Source organism: Desmodus rotundus, chromosome 4 (genome assembly GCF_022682495.2).
Source record: "Desmodus rotundus isolate HL8 chromosome 4, HLdesRot8A.1, whole genome shotgun sequence".
Classification (NCBI taxonomy): domain Eukaryota; kingdom Metazoa; phylum Chordata; class Mammalia; order Chiroptera; family Phyllostomidae; genus Desmodus; species Desmodus rotundus.
In genome coordinates this window covers 142,089,795-142,104,776 of record NC_071390.1, presented here as the reverse complement: position 1 = coordinate 142,104,776, position 14,982 = coordinate 142,089,795, and the positions used below count along the sequence as shown (strand labels likewise).

Here is a 14,982-nt window from a genome sequence, read left to right as displayed (position 1 = left end):
TTGAGTGTGGTCACAAAATAGAGGAAAAAGTGAAGGCTATGGAAAGTGAAATAAAGGAAAATGTACAGGAAACCAACAGTGACGGGAAGGAAACTGGGACTCAAATCAATGGTTTGGAGCAGAAGGAAGAAACAAACATTCGACCAGGATAGAATGAACAAAACCAGAGTTCAAAAAATGAGGAGAGGCTTAGGAACCTCCAAGACAACTTTGAACATTCCAACATCTGAATCACTGGGGTGCCAGAAGGAGAAGAGGAAGATGAAGAAATTGAAAACTTACTTGAAAACATAATGGAGAACTTCCCCAATCTGCCAAAGGAAATAAGACTTTCAGGAAGTCCAGGGAGCTCAGAGAGTCCCAAAGAAGTTGGACCAAAGGAGGAACACACCAAGGCACATCATAATTGCATTACCCAAGATTAAAGATAAGGAGAGAATCTTACAAGCAGCAAGAGAAAAGGAGACAGTTACCTACCAAGGAGTGCCCGTAAGACTATCAGCTGATTTCTCAAAAGAAACCTTGCAGGCAGGCAAGAAGGGGCTGGAAAGAAGTATTCAAAGTCATGAAAGGCAAGGACCTACATCCAAGATTACTCTATCCAGCAAAGCTATCATTTAGAATGGGAGGGCAGATAAATTGCTTCCCAGATAAGGTCAAGTGAAAGGAGTTCATCATCACCCAGCCCTTATTACACGAAATGTTAAAGGGACTTATCTGAGAAAAAGAAGATCAAAAATGTGAACAGTAAAATGACAACAAACTCAGTTATTAACAACCGAACCAAAAACAAAAGCAAACTAAGCAACCAACTAGAACAGGAACAGAATCACAGAAATGGAGATCACATGGAGGGTTATCAGCGGGGCAGTGGGTGGAGAGAGAGGGGGAAAAGGTGCAGAGAATAAGTAGCATTAAATGGTAGGTAGAAGACAGGGGAGGTTAAGAATAGTATGGGCAATGTAGAAGCGAAAAGAACTTATGTACTGTATTTTTCGAACTGTAAGACACACTCCCCCCCAAATTTGGGCAGAAAGTGGGGGTGCATCTTATAATGTGAATGTAGCTTATCTAGCTCAGTGGGGGGGGTGAGGGGTGGTGGTGGAGCAGCGTCACAGGGGCAGGAGCAGGTTGCTGCTACAGTAAGTCTTATGGTCTGGTGCGTCTTACAGTCCAAAAAAAATACAGTATATGACCCATGGACGTGAACTAAAGGGAGGGAATGGGGGGGTGCAGGGCAGAGGGGAATAAAGGGGGGGGAAGTGGGACAACTGTAATAGCATAATCAATAAAATATATCTTTTTTAAAAAGGCCTATATGACAAACACAGCTGATGTCATAATGGTGAAAACCTGAAAGCTTTTTTCTTTTTTTTTTTTTAAGATTTTATTTACTTATTTTTAGAGAGAGGGGAAGTGAAGGAGAAAGAGAGGTAGATAAACATCAATATGTGGTTGCGTCTCACACACCCCCTACTGGAGACCTGGCCCATAACCCTGGCATGTGCCCTGACTGGCAGTTGAATCAGCAACCCTTAAGTTTGCAGGCCCACACTCAATCCACAAAGCTACACCAGCCAGGGCAAGCTGAAAGCTTTTTTCTTTAAGATCAGGAATGACACAAGATTCCACACCACTTGTTATTCACCATGGCATTAGAAGTCCTAGTCACAGCAATTAGACAAGAAAAATAAAAAGCATCCAAGTTGAAAAGGAAGAAGTAAAACTTTCCTTATTTGCAGTTGAAATGATACTATATATTGAGAGCCTTAAGAATCCACAAAGAACCTATTAAAACTAATAAATGAATTCAGTAAAGTAGCAGGATACAAAATTAATATTCAGAAATTGGTTGCCTTGTTATACACAAAAAATGAACTATCAGAAAGATATTAAGAAAGGGCTGTCACAATTGCATCAAAATAAAATAAAATACCTATGAATAATTTATCCGAGGAAGTAAAAGACCAGTATTCGGAAAATTATAACTCAGTGAAGAAAGCAATTGAAGAAGATACAAATAAATGGAAGCAAATACCATACTTGTGTGTAGGAACAATTCACATCATTAAATCCATACTACCCAAAGCAGTCTGTACATTCAACACAATTCCTATTTAAATACCAAAAGTGTTTTTCACAGAACTAGAAGAAATATCCCCAAAATTTATATGAGACACCAAAAGAACCCTAATAGCCAGAGCAATCTTGATAACGAAGAAGAAAGAATTAATCACATTACCCGATCGAACTATACTACAAGGCTGTAGTAATCAAACCCAGCAGAGTACTGAAATAAAAACAGACACACAGATCAATGAAACAGAATAGGGGGCCCAAAAATAAATCCATGCTTATATGGTCAGTTAATATATGACAAAGGAGGCAAGTACATACAATGGAATAAAGATAGTCTAATCAATAAATGGTATTGGGAAAATTGAACAGATACATCTAAAAAAAGAAACTAGACCACCTTCTTACACCACATACAAGAATAAACCCAAAATGTATTAAAGACTTAATGTAAAACTCCTAGAAGAATACATAGGCAGTAGAATCTCTGACATTTATCATAGCTATATTATTTCCTGACATATCTCCTTGGGCAAGGAAAAGGAGAAAAAATGGGACTACATCAAACTAAAAAGTTTTTGCACAGCAATTGAAACCATCAACAAAGCAAAAAGACAACCTGCTGAATGGGAGAAGATATTTGGCAATGATACATCTGATAAGGGGTTAATATCTAAAATTTATAAAGAACTCATACAGTTTAACACCAATAAAATACACACTTCAGTTTAAAAAATGGGCAGAAGAACTAAATAGACCCTTCTCTAAAAAGGACGTACATTACCGATGGTCAACAGACATATGGAAGAATGCTCAACATCACTAAGTATCAGATAAATACAAATTAAAACCACAATGAGGTACTACCTCACACCTGCCAGAATGACTGTTGTCAGTAAATCAACAAACAAGTGTTGGCGAGGATGTGGAGAAAAGGGTGGATTGTGCACTATTGGTGGGAATCCCCCTTGGTGCAGCCACTATGGAAAACGATTGGAGTTTCCTCCAAAAATCAAAAATGGAACTGCCTTATGACCCAGCAACTCCACTTCTAGGTGTTTATCCCTCACCCCCCCCCAAAACCCCACAAACTCCAAAAGATAATATGCACTCCCATGTTTATTGCAGCATTATTCACAATAGCCAGGACATGGAAACAAAATGGATAACTCAAATGTGGTACATATATACAATGGAATATTATTCATCCATAAAATAATAAAATCTTAACCATTTGAGACAACAAGGATCGATCTAGAGGTGGTTATGCTCAGTGAAATAAGACAGAAGGTAAATACCATATAATTTCACTTATATGTGGAATCTAGACAGCAAAATATATGAACAACCAAAACAGAAACATACTCATACATACAGAGAGCAGACTGATAGTTGCCAGAGGACAGGGGTTTGGGGGACTGGGTTAAAAGGTGAAAGGATTAAGAAGTACAATTGGTAGTTACAAAAGAGTCACAGGGATGCTCAGCGTAGAGAATATAGTCAATAATATTGTATATACTGGGTTGACCAAAAAGTCTGTTTAGTTTTTTCCATAAAATAAAAGACACATTTTTCACTTTCACCAATTACTTTACTGATTTGGATATTCTGAGTCTGCTGGCTACCTCCCACTATTGGCTTCTAGTGGTGGTGGCCAGGGGTGCTGCTAAACATCTTCCAATGCATAAGTCAGTCCCACAGCAAAGAATTTTTGGTGAAAATGTCAATAGTACAAAGAAACTTCACAAACCACTTTTGGACTTTCAGTCAGTCACAGCACCTTCTCCATACACGGCACAAATCTTTTTTGTGTTTTAGTTGCCTTTTTACCTCTCTTGAAATAATAAAGCATAATAATACGCTGAAAGTCGTTGCATATTTTCTTCCATCTTTAACATTAAAATGGCTGCACAAAAAGTCACCAATTTTGATAAGGTTTTTAAAAATGCACGCTGATACGACAGCTGTCGCAATACAATCTAACAAAATTGTTTCGAATGGAGTTAAAGACAACTAACACTATTAGAGCCATGTGTGGAAAAAACTAAACAAATTTCGGCCAACCTATTAAGAAGTATGTATGTCGTCAGATGTGTGTTACACTTATTGGCATGTCACTTCATAAGTTATGTAAATGTCTACTGACTATGTTGACACCTAAAACTAATATAGTATTGTCAACTAATTGAAGAAATTTTTTAAGAAAATGGTAGTAAATACATGCACATGTGCACACAGGAAAATTATTCAGATTTGGTGAAAAATTAAAATTCTTTTTTTCAGTTGTTGTTCAAGTGCAGTTGTCTCCATTTTCCCTCCATCACTCCCCACTGCCCCACCCACCCCTTCCTCCCACCCTTGAGAAAAGAAAATTCTGCCACTTGTCACAACACATGGATGGACCTTGAGGGCCTTGTGCTACATGCATTAAGTCAAGAGAAAGAGAAATGCCCTGTATTCTCACTTATCTGTGGGATCTTTAACAAAACAAGCTCATAGATACAGAGTACAGATGGACAGTTGCTAGAAGTGGCAGAAGTGGTGTGCACGGCATGGGGTGTGTGTCAAATGGATAAAGTCAAAAGGTACAAACTTCCAGTTATAAAAAGTCATGGAAACGTAAAGTACAGCCTGGTGACGGTAGTAATACTGTGTTTCATATTTGAAACTTGCTGAGAGAGTAAATCTTAAAAGTTCTCTTCACAAGAAAAGAAACTGTAACTATATATGGTGACAGATGTTAACTAGACTAACTGATGATCAATTCACGATATAGTACAAATATCAAATTATCTTGTGCACCTAAAACTAATATAATGTTGCATGTCAGTTATAACTTAGTAAAACATAAAATCCCTCCTATGGTTTTGTGAATCGTGCAAAGTAAGTGAGCTTTGCAGCGGCCTCTCTGCCCTTTGATTTTACCTCCTTCCCTCTCTGGCCTCATCTCCTCCCCCTGCCCTCTTTGCCTGTGGTGCTCTTGCTGCGCTGATCATCTTGCTGTTCTTTAAACATCCTGGACATGCTCCCTGGACTAATCTTTCTGTATTAGTCATCTTCTACGGTGTGTCAAAATCACCATAACCCTTGGTGGCGTAAAATATTTTTGAAAGGAATAAATTAAACATCGTTTTTTGTTCACTTCTCAAGAGGGATTTATTTACTCCTCCCAAAGCAGGAGTTAAAAAGAATTTGATCTGTTTGCATTGTCTTGAGCAGTGTTTCTCAAACATCTGCAGTGACAGACCAGGTTTATAAATTTTTTATCTTCAGTTGTTGCTGACCACTCTAGTCCTGTTGTGCCTAACAAGAGCGCAGCTCACACTTCGGATGATCCCCCCATTCTAGTTTAACAGCACCTCAACTGGCATATATTCTGTTCAAAAGCAGAGTTGATTGACCGTGCAGTTGGTGGTTGTGGCAGTACTAAATTGCTCTGTTTTTAACCTGTACTCCATGTTTCTAAACTTACTTTGCCACAGATGGGTAACAGTGTGCAGGCTGCTGCCAGCCCAGAGAACACACTTTATGATCACTGGTCCAGATGGGACCGCTTTTTTGGCAGGGCACCTAAACCACAGATGAGGAGACCTTTGTGGACACAGCACGAAATACTGATTGCTGCTCAAGGATCGCAACATTAGAATGATAGTTCAGGATGAGTGGCAAGCTTTTCTTCAAATAAGAGTTTCTCTTCCTAAGAATGAAAAGACATTTAAAATGATTTGTTTCTAATGTTGTTGTTTGCTTTTTTTTTATCCATTTGTCCATATATCGTGAAATTGGAAAGGAAAATGTGTAGCTGAAAGCCAAATGCACATTCTAAAACACAAAGTCAGTATAGAACACAGAATTAGAAGATAGCAGATTACTCAATTATTAGATATATCAACCACATTATTAGATATATATCTGATATTTTAACTGGGTGATGCTGTATAAGGATATTATTTCTTAGGCAACATTTCTGAGAAGTTATGAGTTGAGCTGAATCTACTAAAAATTACTGAGTCCAAAATTGTAATTTCTTTAATTATATGAATAATGATTATTCATAGGTCATATCGGTAGACGTATTCTTCATTAGGGAACTTCAGTATCTACTTACCAGATATAAATGAACCTTTTGTCATTCAAGTAGGAAACTCAATAAATAGTAAGTGCATTTAAATTTTTTCTTCTAATTTGGCCATAAGTTTTCAGTCCCAAATAAATTGCATGATCCTTTTTTTAATTAACACTTGATGATCTAAAGCTGTGAGGAGGAAGTGTATATAGGGTACTTAAAAACTATAACGTACTTTTTGCTACAGCCTCCAATTCCTATCTCCCAAGAATAGTAAGAATTTTCAAAGGCACCAAATCTTTAACATAGCTGGTTTTCTGACAAAAATCTATCCCAAAGGGATATTATTTAGGAATATAATTTAAAATTTCATATCAGCTCTTACTTTTGGGTCATTACATAAAAATACGGAGTAATTTGAAAACTTTTTATTTTGTATTCAGTATGGAGATTTATTCCCAGAGTGGGGCTTTTCTGATGCAAAATTGGAATGCTTGTGTAGTCACAACAGCTGTCCCCGCACCATGTGGTACCTTCCATTGCTTTACTATAGAGATGAATTTTTGGCCCAGTGTCTTGGTAATAATGGACACACATGGCTTTACGTGGCAAAGCAGTATGCTTATGCATTCATTTGACTTTCACAGCTACAGTTGGCTCCAGATTAGAACAAGGAAAATACATTCACACCATGGCCACCCTGATGGCTGCTGTAGTAGCTGGATCACAGTCGGCTCTGTTGCTCCAAAGACACAACTATGGCTGAGGAATTGCACACTCAGCCGGGTGCCTTACACAGCTGTAGGAGAGAGAAGGGCTTGCTAAACGGGTCCTCTCAAAGATTTCAGACTATGGTCCTAGTTATTATTGATCTAGTTTCTTTTAATATTAATAATAAAAATCACAGTCATGAAATAACTGTGAAACTAAAAAGAAAGATTGTCCTAGCCGTCAGTAATTTTTCAGGATTATCTGTCCAAATACTTGATTTAAAATTTTTCCTTCCCAAAAATAAATTAATAAAACTAAATTTTTCCTTCTTTGAAAAAGTGGCACTGTACTTTTACACTCACTTTATTAACAAGTAATTAAAATCAGACTGATTTTTTTAAAGTCCATTGCTCATATATGCAGCCTATTTGGAAAGCCACTCTATTAAAACTAGGAATTATTTGAACTAATTAGTTTACTATATGAAACAGTGCCTTTATATTATTAACATGTTAGACAATTTTGTTTGCTCCAGAAATGTTTGTTATAATTAATACAAAAATAAGATGATTTGATTTAGTATGAAACCGCATTGATATACTATTTGGCTTAAATGCTATATCTCTGTAAAATGTCAACTTTACACTTTTTGGTATGACTTTGTACTATAAGCTTATATTTAAGTTCTTCTTTTAGTATTTCTGAAACCAACTGGTATAGTTATTGAAGTTTCAGCTTTTAGCAATAAAAATAAGCATATACTGTCATTGAAAATCCAGTTGCATCCCTCCGAATAATATCTGAAGACCACTTCTCTTTCCCCTAAACAAAGCATAAACAAGCAAAAAGAAAGGAAATAGCTTCACATTTTTTAATTACCTGATATGGAGAATTAGATTTCTGATATTCATTAAATATCAAAGAAATTTCAACCATACTCAGTGCAGGCTACCTTTTCATGTGAATTTATGCATGGATACTAAGGGCTGCACTGATGAATATGTTTGAGGCTTTCAGCTTTTAGTGGATACAAAATAGAATGATTGATAAAACCCTCCCTACTATTGGCTATTATTTACTGACTCTTAAGTGGCAGGTTGTATTTATGCCAATTTATCTGCTTCAGGGAACATTCTTGATAGCAGAACAAAGTGAATAAAAGTAGTTTGCTTTGCAAATGAATGCAAATGGAAGAGCCTTTCGGAAAGCCCTTTAACAGGGGCAGTGCACTTTGATTATGAGTGAGGCTGCCATTTGGACATGGTGAAAAGAGCACGCTTGAACCATTGATTGGGGGAGACAGTAAAAAGTCAGGAAGGGCCCCGTTAAGCTTGCAGTGAGGCAGGCGGATGTCAGTGTGGTTAGAGCACAGTGGGAGAATGACAGGGAGGATTAGTGTCAGGGAGAAGCTTTGCTGTAGCTGTGGAGATAGTCCCTGGGGTCACTCACCTCTGACTGTTGTTCTGTGCTGATGGTTCTGTAATGCAAAAGGCCTGATGTATTCCTGTTCATTATCGGAAATGGTGATTAGAAAAGGTATTTGTCTCAAAGGTTTCCTTCTTTCTTTCTTTTTAATTAAAGAAAAATAAGGTGGGCTTCCTCCCATCTATCTGCTGACTCCTAGAGTATTGTTTAATACCAGAGTGGTTACTGCCTCTGGTTGGGAATAGTTTAATGGTAAAATGTAAAGTAAAATAATTGTATCATGTTTGTTTGTTATTTCATAATAGTTTCTTTTGCTTTGCTCAGCTTTGGGTTTGACCATGTGGTAGTGCTGAGGAAAATGCAGAGAATGTGCTTGGTCTTAGAATTTTATTTCAGGTATTTTATTCAAGGTATTATTCAAATTAATAATTTGATCAACTTTTAGAAGCTACTTCTCAAAAATGAAATGTTGCTTTGAATGGACTTGATGGTTTAAGTCTTGGTCACATCAGTTTCTAATTTTATTTCTGTTCCCAATTTTGATAAAATGCTAGCATTTGATAAGTTAAACTTTTTGAAAATGCATGATTTTTAGAATATCGGAACTTACAATGACCAAAAAATAGATCTTTATCACAGTTATGATTCTAGATCTCTACATTTACTTGTTGACATTTTCATTTATGCTTATACTTTAAAGAAAGCAAAAAGCCCTATAATTTTCCTTACAACTTCAAGACCTTTTATAGTATCCATATATAAGGCATTTGTGAGCAGTAGTGATACCCAATGCACGTCATAGGCCTTGTGGGTGGTTTCTTTAATGCAAAACTTGTCTTTTTTTTTTTTTTTTTAAATATCTTCAAAAGCTTGGGTTCACAATATTCTGCTTTCTTATTTCTTACAGGAAAATTTAAAAGGCTGCAGGAGCTTTGCATTCTATTGTTAAATATGCAACTCAAACCTCTATCTAAACTATTAGATATATTGTAATATTGTTTTTTCAGAAAGCATATTACCAATAGTTTGCTTCACAGATTTGTTAAATGTATTAGCAAACATTCTTTAAATTATCTTTCTTTTTCTTTAATATTTTTCAGGCACCTGAATGGACAGAAGAGGACCTCAGCCAGCTGACAAGAAGTATGGTTAAGTTCCCAGGAGGGACCCCAGGTCGATGGGAAAAGATTGCCCACGAATTGGGTCGATCAGTGACAGATGTGAGTTCACTCAGATTTGCATTGTGTGGAGTGTGACAAACCAGAACAAGCCAACTATGTAGAAGGCAGACATAGATGCCTCCAACATTATCTTTGGAGAAAGGCTACAATCCTTTTAGGACCTGGAAGTGAACCATTAACGAAATAAGCAAGAAGCAGATGTCAACCAGTCCCCTGGTCCACAATTAACAGCTGTTTGAGGAATTTGGTGTTTAGAGACTTAAGCTACTAATACCTAATCACAGAAAAACAATGCTAGTTTTTGTGTTTAGAGTGACCCCTTCAGCTGTGGGAAAAAATAGTTCCCAGACTGATCAGAATTACAAAAGTTAGATTTAAAAGAAAAAAAGAAGAAGAAGAAAAGAGAAGTTGTATTTCAGCTGGATCTTTTTAACGTTGAATTATACAGGTTGCTTGCCATAGGTATTTAGACAGGTGGTTTGCATTAACTAAAGGACTAATATTTCTATGTTTGTTTTTATTTCAAGGTTGATGCCTACCACCTATTTTGACAAGTTGTTTAATATCCCCCCATATAGATATATATATATAAATGTAATATGATTGGCCATACCTAACATTTTAAAAAACAAAGTGTTTACCTGGAAAGTTTTAGATTTAACACTTTGGGTGCTTTTATTTAGGAAATTTAAGGCAGAGAATCTTATAAAAGCACCTAACACAGCACCTAAATACTAAATACTCAGTAAATGTTTACTTGGAATTGAGAGAAACTTTTATTTTCATCAATATGATCCTTGTTCTCACAAATGGTAGTAAATATTCTTTAATTGTTTACTGAATTTACTTAAGCATTTACTTTAAAAAATCTTACAGATCTAAAATATTTAAGGGAAATATTTAACTGAAAGCAAAGATTCAAATGTCCTCCTCAATTCCGTTAGTATACTTTTGGGTCTTTTTTGATAATGAACAATTTAAAAACCCTCAAAAATGGTTAATAAGCACAACTACCAAAAGAAAGTTTGTTACGTAAACGCTATGTTATTTTTTTGTAGTAAACTACCACTTTTTAATTTAGAAACAACCTTGTAAAACATTACTATCATTTTTTTTCTTTTACACAAGATCTTCTTTGAGAATTTTAAATTATATATAGGAATGTTTTTAATGCCTTTTAATGCCAGGTCTTTTTAAAATCACAAAATATTACTATTTGGATTTTTATCACATGTCATATTATTTTGGCTTCAGAGTTAAAGTCTGATCATGTGGGGGGAAAAGCTCTTGTATCTTATAACTTTTTTTTTTTTTGCAATGTTTCATGAGGAGACCAATTATCTTAGGTGACTAGGAAAGAACCATAAGGTTATGTTTTAAGTACAATGACCTTCCAATTATACAATTATATACTGTTAATATAATTAACAAAAATAATTAAAATTATTAAATCATTAAAATTAATGATTAACAAAAATTATTAAAATTATTAAAATAATTTCTGTTATAAAACATTGGTTTAATAGAGCTCCAAAATTTTTAGCTTAATTGCCTAATGAGAAATAATAGTTTACTAATTTAATGTCTCCTTTGAAGACAACACTGCTTTTAACTTTTTAAATAATATTTCTATGAGAACTTACAGTTAATAATGCCAAAGGCAGGTAGGAAATTGAATGGAGCAATATTTTAAATCAATTTGTTATAATCTGGTTAAATTTTTAATCTATATGTTTAAGAGGAGAGAGGTAGAAGTTTAAATGCCAAGAATATACATGATGTAACCAACAGAACCTTGAGATGGCCAGTTAGTATCATAGATCTAGAAATACTCAACAATTTACAAGAGTCATCTTAGTGCGGTCTCCGTGTACGCAAAGACACCTTTTCAAACTTTTGCAAATTCATTCCATATGTTCCACTTTTTTTTCTTCTAGAAAACTGCCATGGAGTTTTCTCTTTGCCAAAACCAAAGGGAGACTGACTCCATATCTGTAATAGATATTTTTTTCCTCTTATCATGGAAGTAGCAAACATGACTTTTTGAGATTTTTTTTTCCTCCAAGTATTAGCTCTATTTTCATGATACCGACAGTACCTTGGAAATCAGTATTTAGTATACCTGAACTTTATGGCACCAAAAATGCCATTGTTACTTTACTTCTATGTCAGTGTACATATAGACTCACACTGTATTTTCATTCTGTGAGCATCATCTCCATAGCTGGCCTATATATTTCATTTCACTAACTGTACACACACCCCTGTAAATTACCATCTAAAAGAGAACAGGTGTCTGGAGACTCAGATAACTCATTTTAGTGAACACGGTAAATTATATTGAAGCAGATGAAGTGGGTTTGGCTAATACAAGTTCCTTCTCTAGAACGTTAAATAAAAGTTAATCACACATTACAAGATCACTTTTTGGCTTACGGTGTTAATTAGATTTTTTTTTCATATGAAAAAGAAGGCAAGTTCAGTTTGCTGTCCTCGGAAACTGCATACTGACCTGATCACCTGTACCAAATCCCTCCGGCTCTACACATCTGTTCTTTGACCCGTTTTCCTTACTAAATTTGTAGCTTCGGGGTTAGTTCTCTTTCCTTTGAGAAACAATTGACCTTTTTCTGGGAGGGGTGAGAGTGTGGCCTTGGTACTATCTTTATAGTCTTGATTTAGGTTGACAGGTTACAATGAAAAATGCATTCAATTCCTCAGTTAAGAAAGGAGTTTTCAGTCTATTAATTGTCATAATTTAAGAGTTAAATTGCTAAATTCTAGTCCAGATAAATACAAGCAATGTTATTAGCTTTGTAAAAAATTAATAGAAAGTGTATTTTTTAACTCAGATATACTGTAAGACCTACTTTATTATAGATTAAATTTTTTAAATGCTAATATTTGCCTTTCAGCAAATAACTTGATAACCACAAAGAACACTCAAATTGTAAAAACAACAGAGGCAACAAAAGCTGTCTGGCATGTAAAACCAACTTTAATGTGATTATTAACTGCAGGTTTTCTAAATTAAGGCCGGGGAGCCTCAGATTTCTTGCTTGTGAGGTGGTATCATTCTCTAGCCTGAAAGGATGTAAACTGATTCTGCTTCTCTCCATGGTCACTAATCTCTTACGTTCTGGTTGTGGTAACAAACTGATTGGAGATTTTCTGCCTGCTTGGAAAAGACCCAGGTAGGCAGCAAAACAAAAGACAGGTGGGTAGATTTAAACAGACTTTTATAATTAACTTAGTACCACAGTGAGAGGTAGAAGGTGTGTAGTTAGGTAAGTGTCCCCATATGAGCATGAAAAGGAGGAGGGGAAAAACGTAAAATTCTCAATTTTATTTCTATCGCTATAACAAGGAGTTAAAGGAGATGCCTCTTGGGGAAGATTTATATGCTATGGCAGTTTCAAAAATATATGTGGATTATTCAATAGAAAATAAACTTTATGTTTTTATCAGTGAACTGAATACATAGTAAGTATTTTGGCAAATATCTTATTTCTGTAACTTTGTAGAGTCAGACTAGTCCCACACAAGTTGTAAAGACGACAAGGATTGTCCTTTTAGTTTCCTGTCTTCATCCTCGCTACCCTCTTAACCAGGCTTCCTGCTCCAGCAGATCTCCTGATCTCAGCCAGTATGCAAACTCCTCTCCCACCCTTCTTCCCTCACCCTCTCGCCTCAGGGGCCTTTATTCCATTCTTCTTGACAGATAAGTCACTAGCTAATTTAATAACCAATTTTCATTCTGATATTAATAGAAGATAATAATGTGTTACCAAATACTTACACACACACACGTATTTTAATAGGAGCCTTCAGTTTCTTAAAACAAGTATATGAATGATTGGCTGAAGAATTTCAGGCAACTTGATTCCCTGTTTGGAGGAAAGAGAGGCAGAGCATTGTTTTGTGGAAGTAGGACTTCTGGTGTCCATGGGGGAAGCTTCACAATCGTTTAACCTGTCCATTGACCTGGTTAAAGTTTTGCTATTACATGATTTCCGGTCCAGAGGTTTATAGATTTGCATTCCATTTCACTAGTTTTGTCTCAGCATTGAGCAAAATCACACAGGACAGGATTATAAAAGGTATAGTTACTACATGAGAATAACACTGCAAAGTTCAGTGAAGAAGTCAAGCCAACATTTTTATGCTTAACTACTTTAAGTGATAATATTGATTATTCCATTATTCATTTTCATAGTATTTTACATTTTAAAAGACATTTAAATTTACATTATTTTACTTGATCTTCAACAGCACTGTGAAGTAGATTGGGCACCCATTTCACAACTGAGTAAACTAAGGTATTTGTCCACAGTAACACAACTATTAGCTGAGTTGGGACTGCCCAGTATTTTGATTTTGATTCCTCCTCTAACTTCGCACTATTTAATGCTGTTTTATTGCTGTGTGCCTGAAAAACACTTTAAGTGTATCTAGAGACTTATCATTAGAACTTTTTTGGTAAAACTATGTTCATAGAAAAAATTTTTTAAAGTACATTCATGGAAATTTTTTTCTAATCAACCACAGTAAAAATGACTTCTAGGAACATTTTGTTATTTATCATTTTAGACTTTAGTCTTCCTATATAGGCATATGACTATACATAATTTTAACAGTATTAATCTGTAACTGCCCTTTTCACTTTACTAGGAAACATCAGCTTCTTCCCATGAAAGTAAGATCCACATCATTTTTCTAAACCCTCACATAACGCTCCATGTTGTCTTGATATAATTAAGTAGCATCCTACTGATTGTCCTTTAAACTGCTTCCTTTTTTGCTAGGATGTCTGTGTTTTGTGGGGTTTGTTTTTTTTTTTAATCTTTCCATTTATAACTTTTCTTGCCATGTATTCCTAGAAGTAGACCTGCTTGGTTCAAGAATATGAATGTGTTTAGAGCCTGTGATGTCTCTAAAACTGGCCCCCAGAAAGGTGGTAACTATGTAGGGCAATGCCACTGGTAGTATGTGAGAGAGGCCACTTCCTCAGTCTCATAAACACTAAACATCATTTGTTTTTCATCATTGCCTGTCAAATAAATGAAAAGTAATGTCACTTATTTGTGGGATGATTTTTGTAACTGCCTTCTTACTTACTGATCTTATTCCAAACAGTTTATGTTAATTCATTAGAATTTAAGAATAGTCCTATCATCTACAAATACTACTTTGCCATTTTCTTTATATTTTATTTTATTGCATTAGCTAGCAATTCCAGAGAATTGTTATATTATAGTAATAGTAGTGCAGAGTTTTTGACTTTTTTGTTCAACATCTTAAGAAAACCTAATATTTGGCCATTAAGTTTAATAGTATTAGTCATTGATATATTATTAACCTAGGGAATTTATTTATTTTTAGAAAGAGGGGAAGGGAGGGAGAAAGAGGGAGAGAAATATTAATGTGAAAGAAAAACATTGATCGGCTGCCTCTTGCTTTCACCCCAGCCAGGCACCAAACACTCAACCCAGGCATGTGCCCTGACTGGGAATCAAACTGGTG

General features: G+C 35.4%; 1 protein-coding gene across 1 annotated transcript in view; it reads left to right on the top strand.

The window, feature by feature from the left end:
- The window catches only part of DNAJC1 (DnaJ heat shock protein family (Hsp40) member C1), a 226,999-nt gene that overhangs the window by 186,622 nt on the left and 25,395 nt on the right, over nt 1-14,982 (top strand). Inside the window, exon 9 of the mRNA XM_024576243.4 lies at nt 9,379-9,498. Within this exon, the coding sequence (XP_024432011.3) occupies nt 9,379-9,498 (120 nt within the window). The remainder of the gene's footprint in view (nt 1-9,378; nt 9,499-14,982) is intronic.